A 26,860-nucleotide genomic window follows, 5' to 3' on the forward strand; every position below is an offset into this window, starting at 1 on the left:
TCCGTTAACAAAAACAGACTAGCGTATTTTATATGCCAAGCACGGTGAACTTTGACCAAATCTTAATAAAAATAGAAATAGAGTTGGTCAAGGCTTTTCTTCAGATAAAAGTAAAAGGATAACGAGCCTTGTAGATCAACGAAACTTGCCAACCCTACATCATCATACTGCTACTTAGAACGCTTTAAGTAGAACAAAACATTATGGTAGTTTCAATATTGATGGACTATATACAAAACAATATCATGGTGGTTCGACTTTTGCCCTTTCACACAAATACTAACTCTGAAAGCTAGGTATATCACTCCTCTTAGGTCAACTTGAGTCCAGAAATTTTTCTTCAAGGGCAGTCTCCATCACCGCATTCTCGGACGGCAAAGTAGTAGATATCAGCATATCGGCGGCACTCAACACCCTTCCAGCTTTCAAGACCGGAGAACTGGCTGCAGTAGTTGTACAAATCAGCCTTGAAGTTGTCGTCAACCTTCTTTCGGTAGTCCTCAGTGAAACGATTTAGTCTCTTTCCGTTGCGGTATCCATAGTCATGGCGTTGGCAGGATGGGATAAAGTCGTATCCTCGTGGCTTGTCGGGGGAGCTAGAGCAGTTGTCTGAGCTCCAGTCGCAGCATGGTGGGTTTTGGGCATTGCGAGCAGTTTGGAAGGCAGAGATAGATGTGCTGAAGAGCAGACGGTCGGTGACGGCAGCACTGCAATCACAGGCGGCGGCAGCAGGGCGAGGGGCAGCAGCAGCCAAAGAGCTGACGCCCAAGACAAGGAGAGCGCTGAGCTTCATGGTGAGATATATTTGTTTGTTTGTATATAGTCCTATTAGAGGTAGGTATCTCTGTTGAGCCTGGACTTAAGAGGAGATGATAAAAGGGATCTTTCCATTGAGGGACGTCCATCTATTTATATTCACGTTATCTTTACTGCGGATTGAGGGGAGCCCACCGAGGCTGGTCCCTCTCTTGCACCATATCATGGTCTTGCCTCCGTATCCAGCGGATACTATCACCAGTGCCTCATTCATAGACAGCTTCTTGAAGCCATTCAAAAATAAGACGGAGATCTCCAAAAGCTGGGCCAAGCAGGTGAGAACCAACCAGAAGCACAAGATCCTGGCATCCTCGTATTCATACGCTCCTAAAATCCAAGTTTAATTAGCATGCCTTCCAGCCCTGTAGCAGGATTGGGGGAAAGGAGAAAAAAGAAAGACCAGAGAGCATGAACATGGGAAAGAGGCTGCAGGTAAAAAGGCCTGAGTGAAAATGACTCGGCACGCCAACGTCGATCCCAGCACCTTACAGCAACCCCACGTCTGGTCTCTGCGTGGAGGCCTTACTAGTAAATGGAGATGAATATACTCTGCAATGTTACATCCATTCGTATCGAATGACTTTTCCAGATCGAGAGCGGAGGTCTCCGCGCTTTGCATCATACTTCTTTCTGGCTTGTCGAGAGAGGTTCGTTTTTCTTTTATTCCTCATCCTCAAAAGGCGCATTGTTTTTCAAAGCAAGATGGGTTAGGAACCTATACACAATGGTCAACAAGACACTAACATATAGAACAATAATTCGAGCAGATAGTAAGGCTTAGAAAGGTTTAAGGACTCGCAACTTGGATTGCACACCATAACAGGTACTAGCCTCTAACCCCTGCCACCGCTAGGCTGACTTCTATCTCCGCCTTGCCCTGTATATTCTCTATGCATAAACATTGATATTGGAAGATCACTCCTTGCAAAGGGAAGGACAAGAGTATGCAAGGCTGGTCTCTGAAGGATAAAAAGCAACTGCCTTCTCGAATAAGGCTAGCAAAGACGGCCAAAAGTTGCACAAGCCATGGCGTTGGAATGAGTGAGGCCGCCCATATGCGGAGAGGCTTAGTTATCGATGTAAGATTTCATTAATATTGGCATAATAATCCGAAGATGATGTATTGTGAACTGGAGAAAGAGTAGCAAGCCTGGTAAGCATGGCTCTCGAAGCCTACATGATCCTCCAGGGTTGCATACATTGTAGGTATCCTCCCCTGGATTAGTTTATTGAATAAGGCTCCGTTAGCAAAATGTAACCCCTAACTGTTATTATCCATAACTTAGTTGGAAGCGTACCGTGCTTATCAAATCAAATACTCCAATTTTCGCGAAGTTTGGATAGAATCATTCTTGACCATATTAAGATATAAGTTGACTTTTTGTCCTTTCTACATGTTTGACCTTACAGATATGCAGGACATAGTTACACCTTCTTTCTTTTGGATAGGTTTAATTTACAGACAAGCTGATGCCATGCTAATCCTAGGCTTGGAGAAGTAACTTTATCAAAGGAACAAGGATAGCCAGTATAAAAGAACCGAAGAGACATGTGGACACCACTTTCAAACGAACCAGACAGCTTGTAGTGAAAAAACAGTAGGATAATCAGTTGCTGTTTCTGCATTGTAAACAGCTTGTTACATAGAAGGCTCCGAGGCACCTGGTGTCCCTAACCAAATGAGCTCAATAACACTATGTGTTTCATCAAATTCCCTCGAGTACAGCTGGTGCACATTATCACCAATAACTGTAGACTCGGTAAGCATCCATCTTTCCTTTTTAACTCCAGGCTGGTCTTTGGGCCTTAGGGGGCCGAGTCGTTTTTCAAACACTTTATCATCCCCATCCCAAGTCTTTTCAACCCTGTCAAATCCGACTGATTCAGCATTTGCGGAAGCGTCGATCGTGTACTTAATCATCGAGTAGCCGTTGGTTAGCACCCAAAAGGTTCGTTGCCCCTTTCCTGTGATGCGTTCATCGAAACGCCATCGTCGCAAGACTGAATTACGACCCGCAGCTGCCGCGACAGTGCTCATTTTTATCACGTCCTTATTATACCAGCTCTGCCAGTGATGTAGGGAGTCGAACTGGCGTCCCGATTCAAACATCCCATCGGGTTCACCTCTCATATCCATCTGATACAGCGAGTCCCAGAGTGTTAAGTCGGTATTTCCAAATTTTTTGATGCAATGTGCCACTTTCTGGTCCCCAGGTTGAATACCAAGGTCCTGACACTTCTGGTATACCGTATGCATGGTCTCAAGGAGTGGTTTGGACACAAATACCCCAGCACCTCCAAAAGCAATAGGACCGAATTCATTGACCTGTATACTTGCTTCAGAGAGGGATCCGATATAGTGCCGCTTGGTTGCATCAATTGTTGCCAGGCGTTTCCCGATAGTTGCCAAAGACGGGAAGAAGGTATCGTCATCAACAAAGCTAACCCACTTGATATTAGGAAGGGTTTTGTCAATATGTTCCGTGAACGCTTCAACAAGGCCAAAATAACGCGCAGTGAAATCAAGGGGAGAAGTCTTTAGAGTCAGGTTAAGCCCACGGTTTCGGAAGTATGTTTCATGAGTATTGATATTTGCCGTCCCCTCAGGAACCAGAACCAACAGATGTGCCTTTGAGGAGCCGTATGAGAAAAGGAGCGATGGGAGGAAGCGTCTCAATCGGTCTACATCCGTTGCAAGACCAAATAGCATATACTCCGTATCCTCAGCCCCGCTGTCTGCTGCCACATCAACTTCAACCACTGGTGGGCATGTCAACGCGTCCCCTCCTTTATCGCCAGGGGGTGCTGTCAAACCACGATCCAGGGCCATGAAATCTGGTAGAACTGGTTGTCTGATCATTTCCATTGAGGCAAATTTCACATCTGAGCTGACCATGTTAGGGCGGATATAAGCACGGGTGAAGCTCTTGCGATGGAGCCATTCTGAGTATGATAGGGGAGGAGGTAACATCAAACCCCTTTTGCATAGCCCATCCACGGCCTCAACTGACGGAAACTGTGACTGAAAGCGCGTCAGGGGCGGTACATTCACGTTTGAGCGAGAGAGCTGATCAAGAGAGTGTGCAAGCTTAGAGAGAGCAATGCGGTCATATCTGATAGTAGCCCAGAGGAAGAGCACTGGAATCGCCAACACCAGGCTAACAATAGTAATTCTAGGTCGAATAGGCATTGTCATAGGCTTGATGTTAGGAGCCGTAGTGGTTGGACTCTAGGCAAAGAAAGGATAGAGATCTCTGCACCGTTTCCTATTGTTTAAAAGACGCTGATAGAGGTAACAATCTTCTCTCTGGCTGGGCTGTGGATGTGTGAGTGTTTGTGTGCAGGACAGAAGAGAAAACAAGAAGTGAGGTTAGCCAGCTCTGTTGTGACATATGCTAAGTGCACAACTAGACCGCACAACCCAATATAGGAATCAGAAACCATCCCACCGGCTGTGGTGAAGCCAAAAAAGGAGAATCACAAGCTCAACAATAAAATAAAGAAGGGCTAGGTATAGGAGAGACGTAAGATAGAAAACGACCCGGTGAAGGATGAACAAATGGAGATATATAAACATCCTATAATGGTATCAATACTCCCTTAACCAAAGGAGTCTCCTCTGACTAGAGCTGACAGACTTTGATATTCTTATTTCTACATATCAAGGAAAATATTTTTCAAATATTTTGTGGTTGTGCTTTCCCTGGGTCGACAATGATTAAAGCAAAAGAACAGAAGGGAGTTGCTTGGTAGCAGTGGTATCTCCTTCTAGCACACTCAACTTGCTAATAAATATGCCTTTATAACATAGTTGAGGGTAATGGGATGTGCTTATGCTATCAACTGGTAAGCATATGGGGTAAAAAAGATAAAATTATAAGGGTTAGGGGTGCCGTTCTCGAGGATCCTTTGATAGATTGCCTTCTAATATTATTATAAATAACATTCGAAAGAATATCTATCTGTCTCAGGGTATTGGTGGCTTTGAACTAGGTGTTATGCTATATGGTCTCCCTCACTTCCTCTTCATCGATTATACCCTCTCGATCGTCAAACTTTAGAAAGTCATTCTCATCAGCCGCATCACCCATAATCGCTTTCCATACTAGCTTAACTTGATCAATCAAGCCATCTTCAAAGGCCAGGTCAAGGGCAGGTGCCGGAAAAGTAAAGACGTGGTCGTGAGCCCCTCTTAGGAACTCATCAGTGACCTTTTCATCCCCCAGGCGGCCCAGTTGAGTGAAGTATGCACGCCACAGTACCTTTGCGTTTACATCTGCGGATTTCAGGATGTGGTCCACTGCATGTTCAAGTACAGGCCGACCCTCCGCTGCCGGTAACAGAACATAGCCATAAATGATACCTGTTTTGTACCCAAAGTTAGCAAAGTATATGTGTAAGAATATATAATGTGTTAGAGTTTAAGATAAGAGACTGTTTGGCTCTTTGGATCAGATATAAGGTGTTTATCCTCAATGATATTGCAGACAATGTAGATAATATAAAGGCATCATAAAAGAGTGGTATACATGCTTTGATCAAAAAGGGGAAGGGTTGTACTAACATTGGCCAAGAGGACACTCCCCAGTATCGCTCGAGTGTATCAGGAGATAAGTAGGAGGGCCGGAATTTGGCGATGGAATAGTGACAACCGCGCCGGCGGGAATAGGTCCATTCTCTGAGGTCGGTGGAAATAGAATTTCCAATGATGAATCAACAACCAAAATAGCTCGTGTAAGGGCGGAGTAGGGAAGGCCCCTTGCCCTGTGTATTTGTCCAGGGAGATCCCATGTAGATCCAACGACATATCTACTCTTTACGGATTCGTTGTTCGTGAGATGTATTTGAAGTTTTTCGTTTTCACTATCATCTGTGAGCACGTCAACCTTCTTGATTTCCTTGCCGAGAGCATATATGCCTCCCCCAACGGCGCAGGCACGGCAAGCAGCTTGGGAAATTTCAGCTCCACCTCCCCACTTCGTAAAAACAGCGCCAAAACCAGGTCCAAAGACCCCAATGGAAGTGAGATGCCTTTTAATATTCGGTATAGCGTCCACAGAGCTGGTTTTATCGATGCTCTTTAGGGAAAGAGATAATGAGAGCAGCGGATCAAATAAATCGCAAGGGATGCGATATTTAGTCTCCAGAAGGTCTTGGAACAATATGTCCCGGTCTCCCACTTGATCCGGTTCAGCATCCTCATCTTTCCCATGCGGTATGAGTTGCCTGAGAAGCTTCATTAGAGATCGTTTCGATTTCATACTCATAGTATCATCAGTAAACACATCTTCACGGCTGCTAGGCACACGCCTCAATCTAGCTGACTCGGAATCGGCTCCACGTTGATATATCCACCAGCTTCCTACTGCTTGGAACTCGAGCTGACGATAGACTTTGGAGGATACCAGTGACGGAAGAAACCTGGACTGGGAAAAGAGCAACTGCGGTGATAGTGATAGTGTATATGCACGTGAGAATGACAGTTGGCTCTTTTCACCCTCCGAAAAGGTAGGCCGTGATATCGATGCAGATTCGAAGGGCATAGAGTTAGGTACTGTCTTGGGTGGAAAGAATGTCAATCACGGCGTTCTTGAACCATGGAACAAAACAAAAATGAATGAAAACCATACCCTGATCTACTTTCTTCACCCATTCTTCTGCTTCCTGTAGACTAAAGGCTGCTTCGGAGCCACCGTAATAGTCATTTTTATCAATATGGAGGATCTTCTTGCCGGATCGTGATAGTGCCCTTCACATTTATTCAAGTCAGCAAACAGAGAGGCGACATTTCAGTAGGGTACAGCCCACACTTACAAGGCCAGGACGGCCTGGGGGAGACCGGTCCCTGATATCACGACATCCCAAGTCGACCCATCAAGTGTATTCAAGTCGAGCATTCTGATATGGTCCTCTGCTTTTGGATCAAAGGCCAGATCTCAGAGGAATGGCATCCAGTCATTGCCTCTATAGCATGCTCAACGGGCAACGAAGTGCAGAGGCATTCAATACCTTAACACTAGAAATATTCTAGGCTGCCACAATTTATGTATCAAAAGCACTTTTAAGTCCGAAGATGTCGATGTTGCTTTTTTATGTGTGGAAGACAATATATCACGTGATATAATATCTGGTTCCTTGGCGTTAAATAAAAGATGCAAAAAATTATAAAGGCAAAATTCTCTTCTTCTCTTTTTCATGCCACTCTACGTGTAATGCGTTGACGTACAGCTATTCATCTATTAGTTATATGTCTATGGATGGCCCTTCATTGGTGCTGTCGTTTAAGAGTGGTAGATTCAATTTCACCCTGTATCTGCCGCTCAGGATAACCACTCTGATAGATGCGGTTCGTTTTGTGGTGATACATTTATTCATGTATGCTCCATGGAGATTTTGGGCATTCTTACGTTATAGAAAATATATAGTAAAACTATTTCTCGGGTACCTCGTTGGTCTGTCATATTGTCGCGGGGGGACTGAGCTTATTCCCCTAATACCAAGCGGACCTCGTTGGTAAAGGTCTTGATGACCGAGGCTGGACGGCTATGGAAAATGGTTCCTTGATCATTTTTAATCTTAGAGCATCAGGCAAACTCGGTAAAGGTGGTCTACCTCGGCGAAATCATCGTGTGATGCCCCGGCATTGACACCCTTCACCATGGTCCAAGGAGATGATTCATTAACCTCCAATATATTCTGGGTCTCACTCTTCCTCAGCTTCAACAAGACGGGCCTTCAGTATCTTAACTTGGTCCACAGGTCGATCCTCAGCCCCTGTCTTTACCAATCCCATCCTCTGAACGACTCTCATCCCGCTTTTCACTCGTCCAAATATTGTATGCTTTCCATCCAACCAAGGTGTTGGTGCCAGTGTGATAAAAAACTGGCTTCCATTAGTGTTAGGTCCACTGTTCGCCATACTCAGAACTCCAGCGCCAGTGTGTTTAAGAGATGGGTTTATCTCGTCTTCGAACTTTTCACCATATATCGAGCTTCCCCCTCTTCCAGTTCCTGTTGGGTCGCCCGTCTGAACCATGAAATTGGGAATTATTCGGTGGAATATGACATTATTGTAGTAACCTCGCTGCGCCAATGTTGAGAAGTTCTTGCAGGTCTGTAGAATTCGGTTAGAGCCGTTTGCAACAAGTGACGAAGGGCTGAATCAGCCTTAGAACCTGGTATATCTTTCCTTGGGCGCATGTTCTGTATAAAGCTCAACTGTTACAGAGCCCTAGTAAGGTGGTAGATGTCAGAAACGGTCCCCTCATGCTCGTTTGTAGATGGTGGTAAATTACCATTGTTGTGTCAAGAACCACCTCTGTTGCCATGGCTGGTGATTAATATATTTACCCTGTTTCCTGGTAAATAATATCGGTGGTGAATTAGTCCTAATCCGCTATCTGCTTAATATCTTGTATCTTGGCCGTTGGTTTGTAAGTATTCATGGTGTTTTAGTCGCGAGCGCCGACAATTTTCTGGTTTGCAACTAAAAATGCTGACACAGATTCAAAGTGAAGCCACATCTCAACTCTAAAAGATATTCAATATAAAAAGCTGGGCAACCCCAGCGCATCTCACCAGAGAACCACTGTGAGGCTCTTCTTTCTGATATCGAAAGTACAGGTATACTGTGGCCATTCTAATCTATTTCCATTCCTTGATCATTGGCTAGCCCTCTTGTTGACTGCCACAGCTAAATCGTCACCGGCCGCCTACGTATGTGGGAGCTGAAAACAGAGGAAGAATTATGCATTCACTACCTAGCTTTACAGAAGCTATAGATCAACTTATCGTGGAACTCGCCCTGCTAAAGCCTCTCATTCCCACATATATCCACATCATCCTGTCTACCCTCTTTGCCCTTTATATTGGCTGCCATGCATCTCTCTCAAGGCCCTCATCCGCCAGAAAGGGGGCAAAAGAACACAAGGAAGAGGATGAATCTGATGAAACTTTTGTCCAAAAGATGGGAGGTCTAGAGCCATCAGATGCTATAATGTTTCCCATACTCTCCGGAGTCACTCTCAGCGGTCTCTATCTTCTAATAAAGAAGTTTGACCCCAAATACTTGAGCAAGATTTTGAACTGGTATTTCGCCCACGCCGGTTTTATATTTGGCATAGTTTTCATCCGGGACGCTATTACAATATTCAGGTCCTTCATTTTCCCTACCCGTTATTGGCACCGAGGTACTCTATGGAAGGCCAACCAGGAAAAGCAAGTATTCGAAGCGATATCTTCAGGGTCGCCATCATCCGACACTCGTCTATCGCCATTACCGGGTATTTTTGGGGCAGCATATCTTCCAGAACCCGCACGGAGTCATTTGTGGCGTTTACGAGGAGCCTCCTATCAAAAAATGAACTTCCAAGCTTATATCAGGTCTGTCGTGGATCTTAAATTCCGGTTCAACCTCATCGATGTACTGAGTATAATTCTGTCCGGCGTTGTCGTTCTTTTCTCTATATTTGGCTCGCGTCCATGGTGGCTTACAAACTTCCTTGGATTCTGCTTTTCCTACGGTGCACTCCAATTCATGTCGCCTACAACGTTCTGGACAGGAACCCTTATCCTAAGCTCTTTGTTTTTCTACGACATCTACTTTGTCTTTTACACGCCCATGATGGTAACTGTTGCCAAAAATCTCGATATTCCAATAAAGCTATTGTTTCCACGTCCTCCTCTCCCAGGGAAGACTGTTCCATCAGAAGCCATGCTTGGACTAGGTGATATTGTGGTACCAGGGATGATAATCGGACTTGCCTTACGATTTGATCTTTACCTGCACTACCTAAAAAAGCAAAGTCGGCAAATACAATCAGATTCAAGTGATGACTGCCGGGTTGAATACAGAAATGTTGCTGGCGGGTGGGGCGAAAGGATCTGGGGATGTGGATTGAAACTGACAGATATCCCCAAGGAGGAAGAGGAATATTTTCAGGCAAAGGTATTTCCAAAGACATACTTTAATGCTGGGTTGGTCGGGTATGTCATTGGCATAGCCGCAACATTGTTGTCGATGCAGTTATCAAGGCACCCGCAACCTGCACTATTGTTCCTTGTTCCAGGGGTTCTGATATCGCTCTGGGGCACTGCATTCATGAAAGGCGACCTCAATACTATGTGGAGTTTCTCTGACGAGGTTGAAGACGAGGATAGCGACGAAATTGAAGAAGATGACAAATCCGAAACTGGCGACTCTCTCTTAAAGGGGCTCCTAAATAAAATGGTAGGACCCGAGTGGACAAACCGGGTAATGGGCCCCAACGCCAAAAATGCATCCAATAATAACAAACCCAAGTGTGAGGATTCTGACCTAGTGCGTCTAAATGGTGATGAAAATAAAGTCAAGGGGAGCAGCAGCAAAGACGAAAAGCCTACCAAAGAGAAGAAGCCTCATCCGCGGTCGGAACTTATATCGATTTCAATTTCATTGCCTATAGAGCCAGAAATGAATGGTCGGGTGGGAGAAGAGGACAAAATCGTTTCAGAGACCCAATCCTCCACTAGCCCCTCTCCAGTTATTGTTGCTAAGGAAGAAGGACCTCCGTTGAAGAAAAGACGAGGAAATGGAAGTGTTAATTGAAGGTCGCTATTCTAATTTAGACCTCTGGGCGTTCTTGGAATATATCGGGCGAGCACACGTTTGCATAAATAATGAGATTGTTGATGAGTATTTATTTAAGGATGGAAATTGTATGGTATAGAGAGTCTTATTATTCTTTCTTTCTACTTTAGAATGAACATATCAATACCCCGCGTGGTTTCTATATTGACAGGTCTCAGCCTCCTAGAATAATCTTCATTTCCTTCCACCTAGACGTGGCCAAGTTAACGATATCTTTCATCTCTTCCTTGCCCACATAAAAGCCACCATTTTTCTCCAACCTCAAAATTTTAACATGCGAGCTTGACGAGTCGAGATCCACCACGATACATACACGCTCTGGACAAAGGGACTCTTCGAACGCATCAGGATCTGCTAAAATCCATTTGTCATAGCTTTCGTCTGTATCATTAGACTTTGAATTATCCAGCCTTCTTCCTTTCCCCTTTTGTTGCTCGAATGGAAGAAACACTCGTCTCCAGTCATCCATGCCATGCGCCTCAAAAACACAGAAGGAGCTCGAAATAGGCATGCCGCGTAGTTGCAGACTGCTCGCGTCAGAAACTCTGTCTGAGCATAATACTCTCTCAGTCTCAGTGTCCCACCATGCTTTAGGTAGCTTAGTGTTTCGAAGTGCGGCCACTATCGCCGCCCACGCTACATCAAATGGATTACCCGCAAGTGAAACCATCAGGATATCAATATACAGAGTCCAAAAAGCTTTAACTTCCGGCTCCTGTGCTGCAGCTGGTTCGGGGTTATCACCCCCATCATCCATCTCAACATCCTCGGTGACTTCAGTGGAGTCTTTGGCGGGAGTTGGGGTGTGCCATATTCGTAAGTCGTCAGCACGAACTAAGTTTGCGCTGTGTAAAAGAGATAGCAGTTGGTGTGATAATGATTGCGCCAGGGCTGTAGGCGGCGCGCTGGCAAATATACTTGGTGAACAACCTGTGCTCAGTGATAAGTTGGGAACAAGTAAATTGAATGATTGAATATCCGAGTCGTCATCATCACTACTTGTGGTCTGGTCAGATTCAGGTAACGAGCCAGCATTTTCAGTCTTCCTCCGTTTTGTACTTCTCGAAGACAATGCTGAGTTGACCTTCCAAGAAGCGATGTCATCGGTGTGGAGGATTTCCGCTCTCACGCCGCAAACAGCGGCCGTGTCGCCTATACGGACAACCGCGCTGCCATTGGTATGGGTAAGTGAACCTGTGCTCACAGAAACCGGCCGAAACTGCGCATCCGTCCTGCCATTTATGCGTATCGATGGCCGCGAGCTAGAAGGAGAGGGTTGGAGGTGTGCGAGGGCATATGTGTGCGGCTGGAGCTGCGCTAGGTGTGCAGGAGAGATAGAAAATGATGGAACAGAGCTGGATAGCCCCGCTGGCGCTTCTGACGCTAAATTAATTGTTGTCATATTTCCAGAGCTCCGCGGTTGGCTTGAATATATCAAATCAACGTCTTTCTCTGCAATCAAAAAGAAGTTTTTGTTGATTAGGTACATGGCAGAATAAGTCTGAGTTACCAAGGCGGTGAGCCACTTTATACATGATCACCTGACCAAGTCTCACTTACATCACTGATATCAACACTATAGGTCTTTGGACGTCACAGGGATAGCTGCTTCTGAATATAGAGTACTTTGCCTAACTCATACATAGTAATCCTATTTGAATGCCTTGTTACTGCTTTATATGTGACATGAGAGGCTGTCAGGGGTGCAAATAACCATATACTTCCTCTTAGGGTTAGTTAGCTGATTAATCATACGTAATACCGGATTTTAGATAATCCACTCCGAGAGCACGGGCTCTAACCGCTCCCGAGGTCGCTTTCTATTTTTATATTCCCAGCGAAGGCAAACAAACTGCTTGCAGAGGGAGTCTTTTTCTTGTCCAAAAAAGAATATCCTGGAGGTGCAAATGAGAAAACACGGGGGGGTGCTTTGTCCTGAGTGAATTCGAAAGAAACACTCACCCGATTCTCGCTACATGATCACACAGATGCCGGTCTTCGGGACGTTCGCAATCATAGCGGAGAGACTAATGCATGAGATTTCACAATCCGTCACCTCTTGAACGGTGTTTGCCCCGCTGATTGGACGGGGTACATTCTGCTGATCAACCAGAGATAGTCGTACAGATGCGATTGAGCTCTATGCTTCGTTTTCGCTTGGCCAATGAACTCGCTGTTTACTATGTTGGGCCATTCGAAGGACCTGAGCTCTCCGAGGAGCGACGGCAGTTTGTGCCCTCTTTGCTGCACTCCAGTCCATGTATATATGTGCAGATATGTGGGGGCTTGCAGCTACCTCCGCTAGCTAAAATCTTGACATACTACGTACATACTATGTGCTGAAGGTGTTCTACCTTTGGGTATGTTGATAGAGAATCCGTACTCCATCTGGTGCACGGCAATCAGTCCAGGGTTGTGGACCTGGCAAACGTCGACGTTGCACGGCGGCTATATACAATGTAATGGATGGTAACATCTCAGCGGTGTGCTCTCTCTGCGGCCCCTCAGAAAAACCCGATTATCCGGTGCAAGAGCCTTGATCCCTGACCCCGTATTTGACTTTGGGCGTATAGAGAGGGGGCGGCCGTCTGCGGCCAATCGATACTCGGCACCACAAAAGAGCAATGATCCGTGACTCTTAACCGATCGTCATGTACCATTTCTATTCGCCAAGGTCGGCTGTCCCTCGTTCATGCTGATTGTGCGCATGCTTGCATTCCATTCACATCTTGGCTTATATACAAGGCCAGCCGCTGAGCAGATATGTCATATCTGTATACCCCTGGCTTCCTCTCAACCATGCAAAAAGCTTGATCATGCTTGCTTTTCTATCCCAGGAGCGACCAGGCTGGCTTACATAGTATTGATGCCCGGCCGCCACAATACGTCCAAGAGCAATTTGTAGCGCCTCGATTGCCCTTTTCTGTGGAGAGAGAATCCTTTAGTTGATATTCCTCGAAGGCCGGGAACCATGCAAAGACCCTGCATTGGCTTATCCTGATATCGTACTAATATCGTACCTCAGAGTTGCCGAAGTATATATTGCTTTTCCTTGTCTGCGTTGACTTCCGTTGAACGTGGAAAAGCCAGACATCAGCGGCCGGAGCTGTTTACCTCTTTTCCCCATTATCCATACCCTCATTTTTTTTATATATATCCATATAAATATCCATGTTCCTGCACTGTCGATCTATGTGAATTAGGCCTCCCATGTCACATATAATGTCCATCCCTTCCATCTGCTAGCCGCTGAGTCTCTCACCTTACCCAACCAACAACCTGCACCTGTCTGGAAAATATCAAACTCTTTAATATAAAGATCTATTTACCTGGCTGCAGGTGACTGGAATTTCTCGCACCCAACTTCGTCATAAAAGGCTTTCTTAGTGTTTGAATCCGGTTTGCGCCTGAGAGAACTACGAGAGGCTATTCGACTTGAGTGTGCTATCATCCACACTTTGATGACAATGGGCTGGTAACCGGCCATTTCATCGCGGGTCCTCCGGTATAACCCACGATAACATTCTGGCTACCACCGAGAACGTTGACCTCCAACAAACCCTCTCTCGGCTTCGCAATACCCTATTTGTCAATAAAAAATAGGCAGAATGTCGCCCATTACCCCGGAATCTATAATAGCCTCCGCATTGGCCTCGAAATCCTATCTACAATCACTTATCAAGCGCATCGATATTCCCATTAATAGCGCGACCACAGAGGAGCAACTCGCCACATCGCAGTTAGATCCGTTCTCGCAGGCCTCCAAGTATGCACTAGGCTGGGTTTACTTTTCCATTTCCTTATTCGTCTTGACTTTTTTCCTCCGTCTATACCAAATTTGGGGAGATAAGATTAGAGCTGCATTGCGAAAGGAAGAATTGTTTAGCCCTGGTCAAACACTCTCGCCTCAGTCCGATTACGAATTGGTTACGCCCAGCCCAGCGAACTCCCATCGAGCTTTTTTTCCTGCCACAGGGCCCCTCGTTGAACCTCCAAAGCGTGACTCAGCTCTTTCATCTATAGGTTGGGTAAATAATTCGATTGCCTTCTCGAGATGGATATTTTACCGCCCTTTGCCGGTGATAAAGCTTGGAAAACTAGAGGTTGTTCCGCCATCATTGGCAGCCGCCGTTCTTGTTCTGCTTGCCTTTGCCTTTGTGACACTCTACTGCTTCCTCCCACAGCCTTTATACTACCCTCACATCACCGATGGCTCCCCTCCTCTCGCAATAAGAGCTGGTATGCTTGCCGTTGCGACTCTTCCATGGATTATTGCGCTGAGCACAAAACCTAATCTTATAAGCATGTTTACTGGGATTGGCCACGAGCGTTTAAATGTCCTCCACCGATGGGCTGGTTATCTCTGCCTTTTCTTAGCCCTATTGCACATGGTCCCATTTTATATCACTCCAGTCTGGGAGGATGGAGCCCTCCCGCTGTTTTCCCTATTCATTGGAGGCGATTACTACATCTATGGCTCGGGCCTGGCTGCTCTTGTACCACTTGTCGTACTTTGTGTTCATTCTCTACCAGTCTTGCGCAACCGCATGTATGAACTCTTCGTTACCTTGCACGCACCAATTTCGATGATATTTATTGCAATGATGTTCTGGCATTGCAACAACTTCCTCACATCCTGGCACTACCTGATTTCTACTCTTGCACTCTGGGGTGTTTCCTATCTTGCTAGAGTTTTCTACCTAAACTGGATGAATCCATTCCGTCTTTCATTTCTTATCGGAGAGGAATCTGCCGTTACCATCCTACCGGAAAATGCCGTCAAGGTGACTATACCTACACAAATGAAGTGGAGGCCTGGCCAATACGTGTACCTTCGCATGCCAGGAATATCCATGCTTCAGAATCACCCTTTCACCATTGCCTCTCTATGCAGTGATGATTTTCCGTCAAGCTATGGGTCAAAATACCGTGATATGACCCTTGTGTTTCGTCCTTTTGGCGGGTTTACCCGAAGAGTCCTTGAAACAGCCCTAGAGAAAGGACCCTACAAAACTTACAGAGCTTTCATCGATGGCCCCTACGGTGGCGTTCGCAGAGAGCTCTCTTCCTTTGACGACGTCGTGTTTTTTGCTGGTGGGAGCGGGATAACCGCAATTGCAAGCCAGCTGCTTGATCTAATCAAAAGAATGCGCGATGGAAAAGCTCGGACCAGGACTGTGAAAGTAGTATGGGCACTCAAGCGACCAGATACCATGGAGTGGTTCAAGGAGGAACTGCGCATTTGCCGAGAATGTGCACCGCCTAATTCCATGGTTTGCAATTTCTACTTGACCGGCGCAAAAAGATATGATAAAAATGCCGAAGCAACTTCCTACTCGCGACCACAAAGTGGCATCTTCCACGATAAACTCAACGATGCCTTCCAGGGGGTTGCTAGCAAGAGAAATTCGGCATATATTCGAGAGGAAGCCGGTGGCGACGAAGACAAGGAGAGGGAGCTGCGGCGGGAGAACGAGGATAGCATATCCGCACTACCAAATGCACATATGGCCGTCCGCCCGCGAATACAGACGGGACATATTAACCCGTATTTCCCTGAAACGCCTACCTCTATGATATCTTCACCTGAAGATAATAATGACAGCCTCAACTTTGGCTTCCCTACTACTCCAACCATGTTACAAAAGAATCTCATGCGTTTTGCCTTTTTCCCCAGGCAGAAAAGGGATGGCTGGAGAACAGAATATGGTCGCCCGGATATACCGTTTATGCTGAAACAATTCTCCAAGGACTTCGGTCGACGGACCTGTGTTTTCGTGTGCGGGCCACCGAGCATGCGGGTTGACGTTGCAAATACTGTTGCTGGGCTACAGACTACCGTTATGAATGACCCAAATAAAGATGAGTTGTTCTTGCATACGGAAAACTATGCAATCTAAAGCTCCTAATATCATCTTCTCATCACTCCTTAAACATCATTTTCAAGATATTCTTTTTATACTAATGCTTTTGTGACTTTTGATACCACCCCCTGCAATGTATATAATCCCGATATATTGGTAGGAACCTGCGATTACTTCTATATTATCTTCTAAATATGGCTTCGGTCTACTTGTTTGCTAGATCATAAGTGTTATTTATTTACTTAAGCACACATTAATGCTAAGCTGCTTGAGGCCGGGCCGAAATCTTCAACCTATTGAATGCGGTTTGTGTTCTAAAGCCTCAGTCTTGAAACATAAAACAATCTCTCTATCTATTATAGGCATGGTAGATGTAAGATATATAAGTGTAGAACTGTTAAGAATATAGATCGTAAATCGGGGAGGGTATCATGGGTAAGGTATCAGTATTAGGGTAGGTAGGGTATCCAAGGAAGAAAAGGAACAAATAAAATATATATATAAAATATATAAAAAGAAAAGGAAAAAGAAAACGCCTCTACCAAAGCTATGAGAGCAGAACCCTTGTTTATCCTCTCCGTACTCTCTTAGCATTCTCCTGCCTGGCCTCCGCCTCATCAATAGAGCTGCGACTGACCTGCTGGTAGTCATCTATTTTCTCCCCCGTACCTATGTCGTGTACCTCTACCTTCTCCCAATCATCATCTTCATTGCAGGTTTTAGAGTCATGTTCATCAGTGCTCCCCTCCTCATCCCAGTTCAGTTCAAGTTTCACTACTCTTGCACCTCCGGGGGTTAGGCGGCGATAGTAACCTTCAAGTACGTTATCTTCGACAGTGAAGCCACGAGCCGCATACCAGGATAAAGCGTCCTCATTGGTCTCATGGACGTGCGCAGTTACAGTCCGAATATTATAATGCTTGACCATGTTGGAAACACGACGTGATGATTCCCTTCGGCCTCCGTTTGACTGGGACACGTCTTTCGAAGAGTCCGAGTCCTCAGCATAGATGAGAGAGTTTAACAGCGACGCCGCAATACCGTTTCCACGGTAGGGAGAGAGAAGATGCAGGGTTTGGATGTACAGGTTGACAACAGGCCGCAATGCTGTTGCCTTGGTAGAGGAAGGGTGAGGTAGAGTAGCTGGTTCCAGACGACATCGTATGCCACCGATAACTTTGTCCGTTCCGGATACTGGAGAAGAGGGAGAGGAAGACAGACCCTTGGCTGTTATATGTGCTGCCCCGTAGATATTTGTGAGTGGATGCTGGTGATATAGAGCCACACGCGAAACGGACGCAATAAAGGGGTCAGTTATAGTGGCGGTGTAGAAGGAGTTTTGGTATCGAACTGGGAGAAGCAGGCCGGTGATTCGCATTAACGAGGGTACATGTGCAGTCTTCACCTGACTGATAGTGACATGAGGATGGGGGGTCGATATAGACGGCGCAACATGCGGATAAGGAGTGAGATTCTGGAATGCGGGGTTGGATTTGGCTGGAGTTGAGCATATTGGAGGAGGTGGTATGACGGTATTAGGATGCATGGGGGGGAGAGCACTCTTAAGAGTCGGTTTCAGGTCTCTTCTGTCTGCTCTGGCGGCTGTATGCTGTCCAGAAGCTGCAGGGTTTGTGGTTGGCAGCGAGGAGGATCGTGATGACTTCGATGCGGAGAACAGGCGCGACATGACGGGCCAACGGAGAGGCTAACTATCGTTAGCTTTTCTAATGTGAAGACAACTGGCTAACCAGAGAGCGGAGAAGCTGTCTGGAGTAGATTCTGGAGCCGGGGAGGAGGCGATTATATAGCCAACATCGTCGCTCTCAAGGCCACCACAGTCGGTTTTCCTTCTCATGACCTTTTTTTTGACGGCGCGTGAGAAGGATCTTTTTTTAAGGCGGAGAGAGATTGATAAGATAAGATTAAGCCGGTCCTTAACGTAAGCAAAAAAAAGCTGGGCAAGAAAAAAAGAGGCAGAAAAACATCGCAAGGCGAACCATCGAAGAAGTTGTTTTTCTCACGGCTGATGCGCAGCTCAAGCCTCTCTCTGTCTCTGTTCTTGTGCTGAGTGATAGAGACGGCGCCCATAGGGAATGATCTGGACATAGTTTGGGTAGTGAAGCAGTTAGACCGCCGGTTTAATCAGGTATCGCAGCGGAACGACTCCATCCCCTTAGCATCCACCTCCCCCTCCCCCCCTTAATGCCGAAGGGTACCTTGCTTATAACTATTTAAAGCTATAATTGAAGCGATAGATTTTAACGACCTGACGCGGTTAATTGGTTCTCTGGATTGGATATACCATTTCGTGCGCTCCCGGTGCGACAAGTTTTCGCCGTCCTGCTCCAACGCCGACCCAAACGCTCCCTGAAGCCGGTACCGACCGATTCGGCGATTACGTCTCACACATTACAAAGGGGTTTAGGACATATTGCTGCCTGCTTGCCTGTTACTGCTGGGTTCGTCGTCCTTGGATAGAGACACTTCATGGAAGCATGTCAGGGCTGATGTCCCATTTTGGCATTGGCGGACATTGAGGGAGTTCTCAATAACCGGGTTAGTAGTAGATGAATGAGCTCGACCATTGTTGCACTTTATCAACAATATCAACACATCAAAACTCTGTCACTCGGATCGGACTATAAAACACAACACATCCTGTTCATTTCTGCCCTTTATGCCTTTTTATCTGGTCTTCGGCTTGCTTTCGTCTATTTTATCCCCATGCAATTTACACCTCCAGTCTCCCTACTCTACTGCCACACCTTTTCAAATACTTCTTCTGACACCATGACTTTAGCAGACGGAGCTCAAACTATGGCTGGTCCAGAAAAGGGTAAAGAAGCTGTAGATAGTGGTTCTATGTCTTCGACGGATATCGCCAAATTTGTAAGTGTTTTCTTAGAAACCATCCAAGGAATTCGGAGAAAACACACAGGACCGGGTTTAACACTTCAAGCAGACTCGCCAGATATTGGATGATACATTCTACAACATTATCCATGATATTGTGGCAAAAGTCCACAAGGAAGAGAAAGTTGCTCGCCAGCAGTCGGCGGTCGTCACTGCAAGACAGCTGGCCGAAGAATCGACCAAGCTCAAAGACTCAGGCGAAGAGCAGCATGGAACAGCCGATGCTGGCACGTCGGCCTCGCATGAGCATATATTAAAAACCCGAGCTGTTCGACTGGAAACTGAGAGTGCTATATTCGACAGTGGGAAAGTCTACCTAAAGGGTAACCCCTTGGAAAAGGTCAAGGAGATAATATGCCCCAACTGTCGCCTACCCCGATTGTTATACCCAGCATTCGGCGAAGGATCACGCCCTGTGGATCCTAACCGAGAATACTGTCGCAAACAACCGCCCGTTAACATTCACGGGCGGGACGTACACGGCCACCTCTTCGCCGTGGAGAAGATCACCAAGAAAAAGAAAACCCAACCTGCATCAGGTACACCAGGGTCGAGTCCACCGTCTATTCCGGAGACTCCTGGTCCTAATCCTCTCCTCCAACCTAAACAAGATAAAATCTATGTCCCTACAACCAAATGCCCCAACTGCCCACGCTACTTCCTTCTCACGAAAAGTGCTCAGCATCTCGATAGATGCCTAGGCATATCGACTCGACAGAGCCGAATACGCACTCCCATAACCGGCAGCGACGCCGGCACACCCGGGCCATCACAGCCAGCCAACGCACGAAAACGCGTGCGTGAAGGCGAGGAAGAAACCGCCGGCCCAGTGAAGAAGAAGAAGGATTTCGGACACACAACAAAGTTAAAGGGCCAAAAGCCTGCCGCACCGAGTAAGTTGAAGAATGGGACTACCGCAGATATGGTCTCGGTAGAAGTCACAAAACCTACAGCAAATGGGAAAGCTGGGAAACAAAAAGCATAATTTGCTTCTGCTCTCCCTACATATCATCAACGATACCAAACTAGCATATTATCGGAATTCATCCTTCATAATATTGCCCTCCTCCTTGCACATTAAAGGCAACAAAACGATTAAACGTTCTGCATACATACCGGAGTAACGGCACAACAACAACAAGCATCTACCTTCCACAATCCCGATTAATCGACAGCTTACAAAAAAGCGGACCAGAAGGTCTCTTATTCGTTCTGTTTAATTCTCCTGGCGAATTTACCTGGCTAGCTAGCTATCTAATCCAGGGGGCCCGCTTAGGTTCCTCATCTCTCATCTTCGTTATACCATTTTCCTCTCTGTTTTATGAAGCAGATCAATTCACTCTAATGCCGGATGGAATGGCGGGTATCTAACTAGAAACGGGGGGGCGTTTTGGTCAACGGCGCCAAAACATGGCTTTTTTTTTTCTTCTCCTGCCTTTCTTCCATTTTTCCTTTCCCCATTTCGCTTCCACTACATTAACTTTTTTTTTTCATTTGTGTTTTCGTTGAAACTTCATTTTTTCTTCTGTTGCATTGCGTGGAATGGGATGTGTTTGCCCTTGCATCTGCATCCTGCACGATGTAGCAGCTTCTTCCGTTAGGGGATGTCGATAACTAGATCCTTACGTGTGTCTCGTGTATATTATGGCATTGTTTTTGAGGGCATGAGTAAATAATCAACCCGCTCATATGCTTCGCAAACGTAAATCTTACGGCTTTGAAAATACAAATTTCGCTCTATGCAAGTCGTCAAGTCATCACTAATATACATCCCATCCAAATGAATACCAAAACTTCAAGTCCGTCTCATTCCCAGCGCATACTTCTCGTCTATTAGTCGGTATCTCGTCCTATCCTTGCGGTCTTTGAATAACATCGCAACGCACAAGAGGAAAATACTATCAACCGCTATCAAGTAGCTCGTCAGCAGGCCATGCAGATGAAAATATATATATATATACAAACTTACCGACGATGGCGAAAGTGACGGTGGATAGATTGCCAAAAAACGAATAAGCGTAATCTGACATTGGCCCTATACATCCTGGCTTCTGCGCGGCAAGCAGGTCCGACGTACAAGTTGAATCATAATGGTATAAGGGCGAGGTGCTATTCTCAAACCCACAGCAGTCAAACTAGATAGTTATATCCATCGGTTAAAAACCTTGGCCGGCAACGGTTGGGAGGAAAATGGTATTACTTACCCGTTTCTGCAGCAAGCCTTGCACCTCGCCTGATTCCCTGGACCACATAGGCTGCAGGGTCGACCGGGTCATCAGCGCCTCGTACCAGACACTCAGGCCGAGGCTGAGGGTGAAGATGCCGGTGAAAACAAGGAGCCAGCCATGAACCTGTAACCACCTGCCTTGCTGCGGAAACACAATGACAGGTATTGAGCACAGGAACGTCGCGAAGACACAGATAGCGTTGGCCAGGGAAGCTGGAATGCTCCATGTTAGCACGGATAGATAGATTGGATGGTTAAGCTAGCTAGCTGCTAAATAAGCTGGGTAGAACTCACGGAGTATGGGACAACGAGGGATGAGGAGCAACCTCATGACGTTTTCGACGTTTCTCTCATGCTGGAGGCTGGCTTCGCCTAGTCGCGAGCCTAGAAGGAGGACGATGCCGCCTACGAGGAAGAAGAGGTCTGCGACGATGTATCCGGTTAACACTTTGTTGATGGTAAACGCCATGATGGTCTATGTGGGAGTGTCGTTCGAGGATATAGAATAGAGAGAGAGAGAGAGAGAGAGAGAGAGAGAGAGAGAGAGAGAGAGAGAGAGGATGAATCCATGTTGATATGCAACTGTTGGATGTGATTCTATTATTGGTAGAGCAGGGGATTGCTTGGTGGGTTTACAAGCATCTCGGCGGCTAAATCGTTGACTGACCTCGACCACTCATATTGTGGAATCGCGTTATGAAGGAGTTGGTTACTCCAAGGTCATGCATGCTGGTTTCAGAAGATCCCCGTGAGAGCAGAGTAGGAGTAAATAAATATTGTAATTATTCATCTTGGTGGCATTCGATAGATACCCATGAAAAGCCAGTATACGGGAAAAAACAAAGCTGGGAACGATATAAGACAACTTGCAAAGCTCCTTTTTCTTCAGACATGCCCTCATTTTTCCTTTCCGATCCGCTCGCTCGTTTTCTCTCCGATCAAGCCGACCGGTAAACATTGTAAGATGAGTAAAAATAAAAAAAGGGTAAAAGAGCACAATACATTGCAGTACATGGATGGGTAGAAATAGTAGATAGGCGACGAGACAAGGGGGGAAGAATAAGAAAGGGGCACACGTTTATCATAACGAGATATAGAACACCATAACCCCCCCACCCTTTCCTGGGTTTCCGATATAAACCCCCATCCCCGTGTGTAATATGTTTGGTGATAATAAGGAAAAAAGGGGGGAACAAATAAACAGGATGGAGAACAGAAAGATGAAAATGCGGGATAAAGTAGACAAGACTGATCTCAAGGGATCCACCGCTGAATGGTATCATATAACAGTTAATCATATCCACTGATGTCGAGGGTGTTGTTCCGGGAGAGAGACCCCCCGGACTGAACATGCCTGAGACGACGTGACTCGAAAAGGCTATACTCTAAAAGGATATAAAGGAAAAACAAGAGAGAGGTGATGGTGATGGTCGAGTAAGGAGGAGGGTGTTTCCGTGGTTTCCCTCTATACAGCAACACCTGGCGGGTCTAGGGATTCAGACCAAGGAAACGGGAGAGGTAAGAGTCGAATTAGAGATGAGAGGTGACATTTTTGATTCCTTTTAGTATTCTGCACGCGTGTTAGTGCTTTGTCGAGAGAGAGAGATTGCGGGTGCGGGTACTGACCTCCGGCCTGAGCTTGCTGCTGCTGCTGCTGCTGCTGGAGATTGTGGTAGTATGCTATCTGATTCTGCTGCTCGTTCGTCATGCCGCCTATGTTGTAGCCCGGATGGAGAGGACGGGGGGGTATGGCAGCCTGCTGCTGGGCGGCGACGGTGGCCTGGGCTACCTCGTCTGGCGAGTCTGCCGGGACCTCTGGCGCCTCGACGCCGTTTTCCGTCCCGGCGGGCTCTTGTGCGTTCAGACAGCGCTGTCCTCCGGGTCAGTCAATGAGTTCCCAATGGAGACGGGTCGAGGAGCGGGTGGTGGTACCTGAATGAGATTCTTGCCCTCGGACTGGGTGACGAGCGGCTGTAGCTTCGGGGTGGTGAAGGTGTAGACGAGACCGGTCTCTGACACGACGAGCAGCAGGACCTGCGTGCCCGTCAGAACAGACAGTTCGTATGCCTGAACTCCAATTAGCCATGCATCCATATATATATATATATATAAATATCGGTGGGTAAGATCTAGATCTACCTTCTTCATGATGCCAGCCTTCCGCTTGGAAAAGGTGATGTGACGACGAGACTTGTCCTGGATGAACTTGATCTCGATCTTGCGACGCTCACGGCCGGGCTTGTCGTCGTCGTCGTCGTCGTCGTCGGCCGCAGGACGCGGCCGCTTGCGTGAGTCGAGGGCTGCAGAGCCATTGCCGGTCGGGGGGACGAGGTCGTCCTGGGAGGGCGACGGGTTCTCCTGGGGCACCGCGGCGGCGTCGGCCATGGCGAATGCTGCAATCAGCGAGGGTAGAGTACGGTCGAGTGCTGGCAGACGAGAGTCGCTGTCCTGTTTGGCGTGTTGGATGTGCTGCTGCGTAGCTTGTTCCCAAGAGGTATGATGTTTTTTGGCGTTGGGCGAAAAGTGAAGGTCGACCGAATCGAGTAACGCGCTTTTGGGGGGGGGGGGAAGAAAAGAGGAAGAGAGTGACAGGTTTGGGTAAGGTCGGGAAAAAAAGAGGGAAGAAAAGGGAAAAGAAGGCTGGAAGAAATAGGAAAAGTCGCACTCCCGGTTTGGGTTTTCTTGGGGGGGAAAAGCCAGAAAGGGGTGGGCGGGCCCTCACCGCCTGCCTAGTTCTGACACGGAAGATCGTCGGCGCGGTTCTGCCGGTGTATCGCCTCGCTTTAGCCTCCCGTCGCGGTGTATCGTATTACGGTGGCGTTTCTATTGTATCGACACTTTATGCCTATTTTTAGGCCTCGATCTTTGATAATCAGAGCAGCCGAAGAGTGCTCTCTATATACGACAGTAATACATAGCAGCGTGGAGTGCTGAAAGAAGCAGAGGAAGATCGACGTTTCACCAGCTGCGCCTCCTGCTGAGCGTGCAGAACTCTCAAACACGCCAGCCTCGCCTTCTGGAAGCGCAGGATGACGGAGACACGGGAACTAGGCCGGTTTCGTTCCAAGGCTGCTCTCGACTCGACTGGATCTGCCCAGGGTCTCCCTTGTCTGCGACTTTCGTGGGCCAGTGATCGGACCCTCGTATCCTGCGGCCTGAAGCTGAGTGTCGCTAGTGGCGCTTATGTAAGTGAATGGAATAACGTATACCCGGTATGTCCTTAGTCAGCAGCATGTAGAGGTCAGTTTAATAGGTTTATGACACTTGAGATCTTGATAATTGGTAAGAATAGCGTTTGATGCTCCAGTTCCACTTTGCCACATCTCCATCACATTGTTAAAGGTTGAAAATATATACGCTCTCACCCAGAAACAATGGGCTGTGCAATCTACTGACATAGATAATCGGTCTGCGAGAGCGTATGCGTGTATGCTTTGCAGGGCTAGGTACCGAGCCTCTTCTCAAAGGCAGAGAGCGGTGATATGAAATGTGCTTCGAAGCTTATATCAGGCATGTCTAATGTGAGCAGAATAAGGTATCGGAGAGAGCGAATTCTGGAGTACAGAGTTCATCTTTATATAAGGATAGAGCTGGGATATACATTATATACGTACGAGGCAGATACGAGCATTACGTGAGCAGCCATCTTGGCTGTTTCTCTTCGCTGCCAAAATATCAACCAGACGAAGGGTCTCGATGAGATCTCACTCTGAGGCGGCTGCTTCAGCGTCGACACTGCCAACTCCCTGATGGTGAAGAGATAACATGGGCCTTCGTCGCTCACACACCAAGTCTCGCAGCGGCTGTCGGCAGTGCAAATCCCGCCGCATAAAAGTATACATAACCACACCTTCAGACTCTACCGTACAGACCAGATGTTATTAGTATTAGATAGAGACTGATCGAAGGAGGGATACGCTATAGTGTGACGAGAACCCTCCGCAATGCTCTAACTGTGCTCGAAGACAGATCGAATGTGACCTGGTGACCCGAACTCGGCCAGCATTGCCTCGACCTGCCTCCAACGCCTGTAGTTTCGACCGTGGTGACACGGCTTCAAGCGCTCCTGCAACACCAGCAGCGACAGCGTTGTCTCCCCTTGAAATCGCCCCTGCAGCTTCATCGGGGCCGAACGGTGCGGCCTTGGGGGCCCCCAGTCCGTTCGCGGCGGCTAACATCCCAGACCTCGAGCTGCTTCACCACTACACGACCTTCACGTATAAGACACTCCCTTCCGGCGCAGCAGGGGCACACCACGAACTATGGCAAATCCAAGTCGTCAGACTGGGATTCGAGCATGAGTTCCTCCTTCGAGGCATCTTGGCCGTCTCTGCCTTGCACCTTGCCTCGCTCAACCCGGCCCGGCAGGAGGAGCTGGCCCTGCGTGCTTCCGCTCACCAGAGCATAGCAGTCCAGTTCTTCCACCAGGCGCTTAACAGCGTAGACCCGCACAACTGCGTTGCCATCTTTGCCTTTTCATGCATCGTCGTTGCTCTGACGTTTGCCACCCCGAGACCTCCCCAGGTCGGGGCTGGAGTAGGCACCGGCATAGATACAGACAGTCGTATACAAAAAGAGATATTCGACTGGTTCTATATGGTCCGTGGCTGCAACTCGGTGGTCCAGACACAATGGGAGCCGCTGTCGCAGAGCTTTCTTGCCCCGCTACTAAAGAAAGGTATGATACACGAGACCGCCGCTGCACACGACGTATGCGATGCGGATAAGGTAGCGGAACTATTCCAGCTGTGTGCTGGTGCGCCCGGTGACCGTAGCACAGATGTAGGCACGCCAGAAACGGCTGGTTCTAGCGCCGGTCGTGCTCGGGACCGTGAAGCATCCACTGCCTACACCTGGGCTATCCACGAGCTTGTCAACACCTATACCCAGGTCTCCGTGCTGATGAAACGGGGACAGGACTTCGTCCCCGCTATATTCGTCTGGCCCATAGCTATACCGCAGCATTTCCTGGTTTTGCTGAGCGAGCAACGGCCGGAGGCTCTGGTGATTCTAGCCTATTACGCTGCTCTCTTACAGCGGGTGGATGACCAGTGGTATATGCGTGGATGGGCGAATTACCTTGTCAATTCAATCGACTCGACGCTGCCGGACCAGTGGGCGTCGTGGCTTAAGTGGCCCAAGGAAGTGACGGCGGTATCGTGAGCTAGTCGTGCAGTTGTTATCACTGTGCGCTACCACCCTTAATACCAGGCTTCACCCCCCTTTTTCTGCGTCCTATATAATATATTAATTACGATGATACGAAGTCTCTTCCGACTGATGCAACCTTTTTCACGTATAAGTTTAATCATGTTTCTCGTCTCTAGAAAGAAAAAAGCCAAACGTTTAGAGCAGCCTCAAATAGGACCAGCCTCCTGGAGTTGCAGACACACATCCCGCTCATTACCTAAA

The 26,860-nt window shown here is 47.3% G+C and overlaps 12 protein-coding genes across 12 annotated transcripts; 4 read left to right on the forward strand and 8 right to left on the reverse strand.

Annotated features, from left to right (window-relative positions):
• Nucleotides 1-340: 340 nt before the first annotated feature.
• Nucleotides 341-793, reverse strand: MCYG_00583 (secretory phospholipase A2; the record flags this gene model as incomplete). The annotated part of the gene is made up of 1 exon (XM_002850433.1): nucleotides 341-793. The coding sequence occupies one exon, from the start codon at nucleotides 791-793 to the stop codon at nucleotides 341-343; it is 453 nt and encodes a 150-aa protein (XP_002850479.1).
• Nucleotides 794-2,455: 1,662 nt separating this feature from the next.
• On the reverse strand, nucleotides 2,456-4,006 carry MCYG_00584 (conserved hypothetical protein; the record flags this gene model as incomplete). The annotated part of the gene is made up of 1 exon (XM_002850434.1): nucleotides 2,456-4,006. One exon carries the CDS (start codon nucleotides 4,004-4,006, stop codon nucleotides 2,456-2,458), a length of 1,551 nt encoding a protein of 516 aa, XP_002850480.1.
• Nucleotides 4,007-4,723: 717 nt separating this feature from the next.
• On the reverse strand, nucleotides 4,724-6,713 carry MCYG_00585 (rab escort protein; the record flags this gene model as incomplete). The annotated part of the gene is made up of 4 exons (XM_002850435.1): nucleotides 4,724-5,179; nucleotides 5,381-6,370; nucleotides 6,447-6,565; nucleotides 6,631-6,713. The coding sequence occupies 4 exons, from the start codon at nucleotides 6,711-6,713 to the stop codon at nucleotides 4,818-4,820; spliced, it is 1,554 nt and encodes a 517-aa protein (XP_002850481.1).
• An 806-nt stretch (nucleotides 6,714-7,519) lies between these two features.
• MCYG_00586 (peptidyl-prolyl cis-trans isomerase-like 1) lies at nucleotides 7,520-8,144 on the reverse strand (the record flags this gene model as incomplete). Its single annotated transcript, XM_002850436.1, has 2 exons — nucleotides 7,520-7,930; nucleotides 8,112-8,144. The coding sequence occupies 2 exons, from the start codon at nucleotides 8,142-8,144 to the stop codon at nucleotides 7,520-7,522; spliced, it is 444 nt and encodes a 147-aa protein (XP_002850482.1).
• A 419-nt stretch (nucleotides 8,145-8,563) lies between these two features.
• On the forward strand, nucleotides 8,564-10,402 carry MCYG_00587 (minor histocompatibility antigen H13; the record flags this gene model as incomplete). Its single annotated transcript, XM_002850437.1, has 1 exon — nucleotides 8,564-10,402. The coding sequence occupies one exon, from the start codon at nucleotides 8,564-8,566 to the stop codon at nucleotides 10,400-10,402; it is 1,839 nt and encodes a 612-aa protein (XP_002850483.1).
• Nucleotides 10,403-10,598: 196 nt separating this feature from the next.
• Nucleotides 10,599-11,846, reverse strand: MCYG_00588 (3' exoribonuclease family protein; the record flags this gene model as incomplete). Its single annotated transcript, XM_002850438.1, has 1 exon — nucleotides 10,599-11,846. One exon carries the CDS (start codon nucleotides 11,844-11,846, stop codon nucleotides 10,599-10,601), a length of 1,248 nt encoding a protein of 415 aa, XP_002850484.1.
• A 2,206-nt stretch (nucleotides 11,847-14,052) lies between these two features.
• MCYG_00589 (ferric reductase) lies at nucleotides 14,053-16,344 on the forward strand (the record flags this gene model as incomplete). Its single annotated transcript, XM_002850439.1, has 2 exons — nucleotides 14,053-14,443; nucleotides 14,468-16,344. 2 exons carry the CDS (start codon nucleotides 14,053-14,055, stop codon nucleotides 16,342-16,344), a joined length of 2,268 nt encoding a protein of 755 aa, XP_002850485.1.
• A 532-nt stretch (nucleotides 16,345-16,876) lies between these two features.
• On the reverse strand, nucleotides 16,877-18,026 carry MCYG_00590 (conserved hypothetical protein; the record flags this gene model as incomplete). Its single annotated transcript, XM_002850440.1, has 1 exon — nucleotides 16,877-18,026. The coding sequence occupies one exon, from the start codon at nucleotides 17,993-17,995 to the stop codon at nucleotides 16,877-16,879; it is 1,119 nt and encodes a 372-aa protein (XP_002850486.1).
• Nucleotides 18,027-19,098: 1,072 nt separating this feature from the next.
• Nucleotides 19,099-20,206, forward strand: MCYG_00591 (PTAC beta; the record flags this gene model as incomplete). The annotated part of the gene is made up of 2 exons (XM_002850441.1): nucleotides 19,099-19,197; nucleotides 19,280-20,206. The coding sequence occupies 2 exons, from the start codon at nucleotides 19,099-19,101 to the stop codon at nucleotides 20,204-20,206; spliced, it is 1,026 nt and encodes a 341-aa protein (XP_002850487.1).
• An 810-nt stretch (nucleotides 20,207-21,016) lies between these two features.
• Nucleotides 21,017-21,917, reverse strand: MCYG_00592 (tetraspanin; the record flags this gene model as incomplete). Its single annotated transcript, XM_002850442.1, has 4 exons — nucleotides 21,017-21,084; nucleotides 21,191-21,335; nucleotides 21,426-21,661; nucleotides 21,743-21,917. The coding sequence occupies 4 exons, from the start codon at nucleotides 21,915-21,917 to the stop codon at nucleotides 21,017-21,019; spliced, it is 624 nt and encodes a 207-aa protein (XP_002850488.1).
• Nucleotides 21,918-22,978: 1,061 nt separating this feature from the next.
• On the reverse strand, nucleotides 22,979-23,833 carry MCYG_00593 (MADS box transcription factor Mcm1; the record flags this gene model as incomplete). Its single annotated transcript, XM_002850443.1, has 4 exons — nucleotides 22,979-23,007; nucleotides 23,075-23,318; nucleotides 23,381-23,515; nucleotides 23,588-23,833. The coding sequence occupies 4 exons, from the start codon at nucleotides 23,831-23,833 to the stop codon at nucleotides 22,979-22,981; spliced, it is 654 nt and encodes a 217-aa protein (XP_002850489.1).
• A 1,380-nt stretch (nucleotides 23,834-25,213) lies between these two features.
• MCYG_00594 (C6 zinc finger domain-containing protein) lies at nucleotides 25,214-26,611 on the forward strand (the record flags this gene model as incomplete). Its single annotated transcript, XM_002850444.1, has 2 exons — nucleotides 25,214-25,282; nucleotides 25,418-26,611. The coding sequence occupies 2 exons, from the start codon at nucleotides 25,214-25,216 to the stop codon at nucleotides 26,609-26,611; spliced, it is 1,263 nt and encodes a 420-aa protein (XP_002850490.1).
• Between the last annotated feature and the right edge of the window lie 249 nt (nucleotides 26,612-26,860).

This window comes from Microsporum canis, genomic scaffold (genome assembly GCF_000151145.1).
Source record: "Microsporum canis CBS 113480 supercont1.1 genomic scaffold, whole genome shotgun sequence".
NCBI classification, from domain to species: domain Eukaryota; kingdom Fungi; phylum Ascomycota; class Eurotiomycetes; order Onygenales; family Arthrodermataceae; genus Microsporum; species Microsporum canis.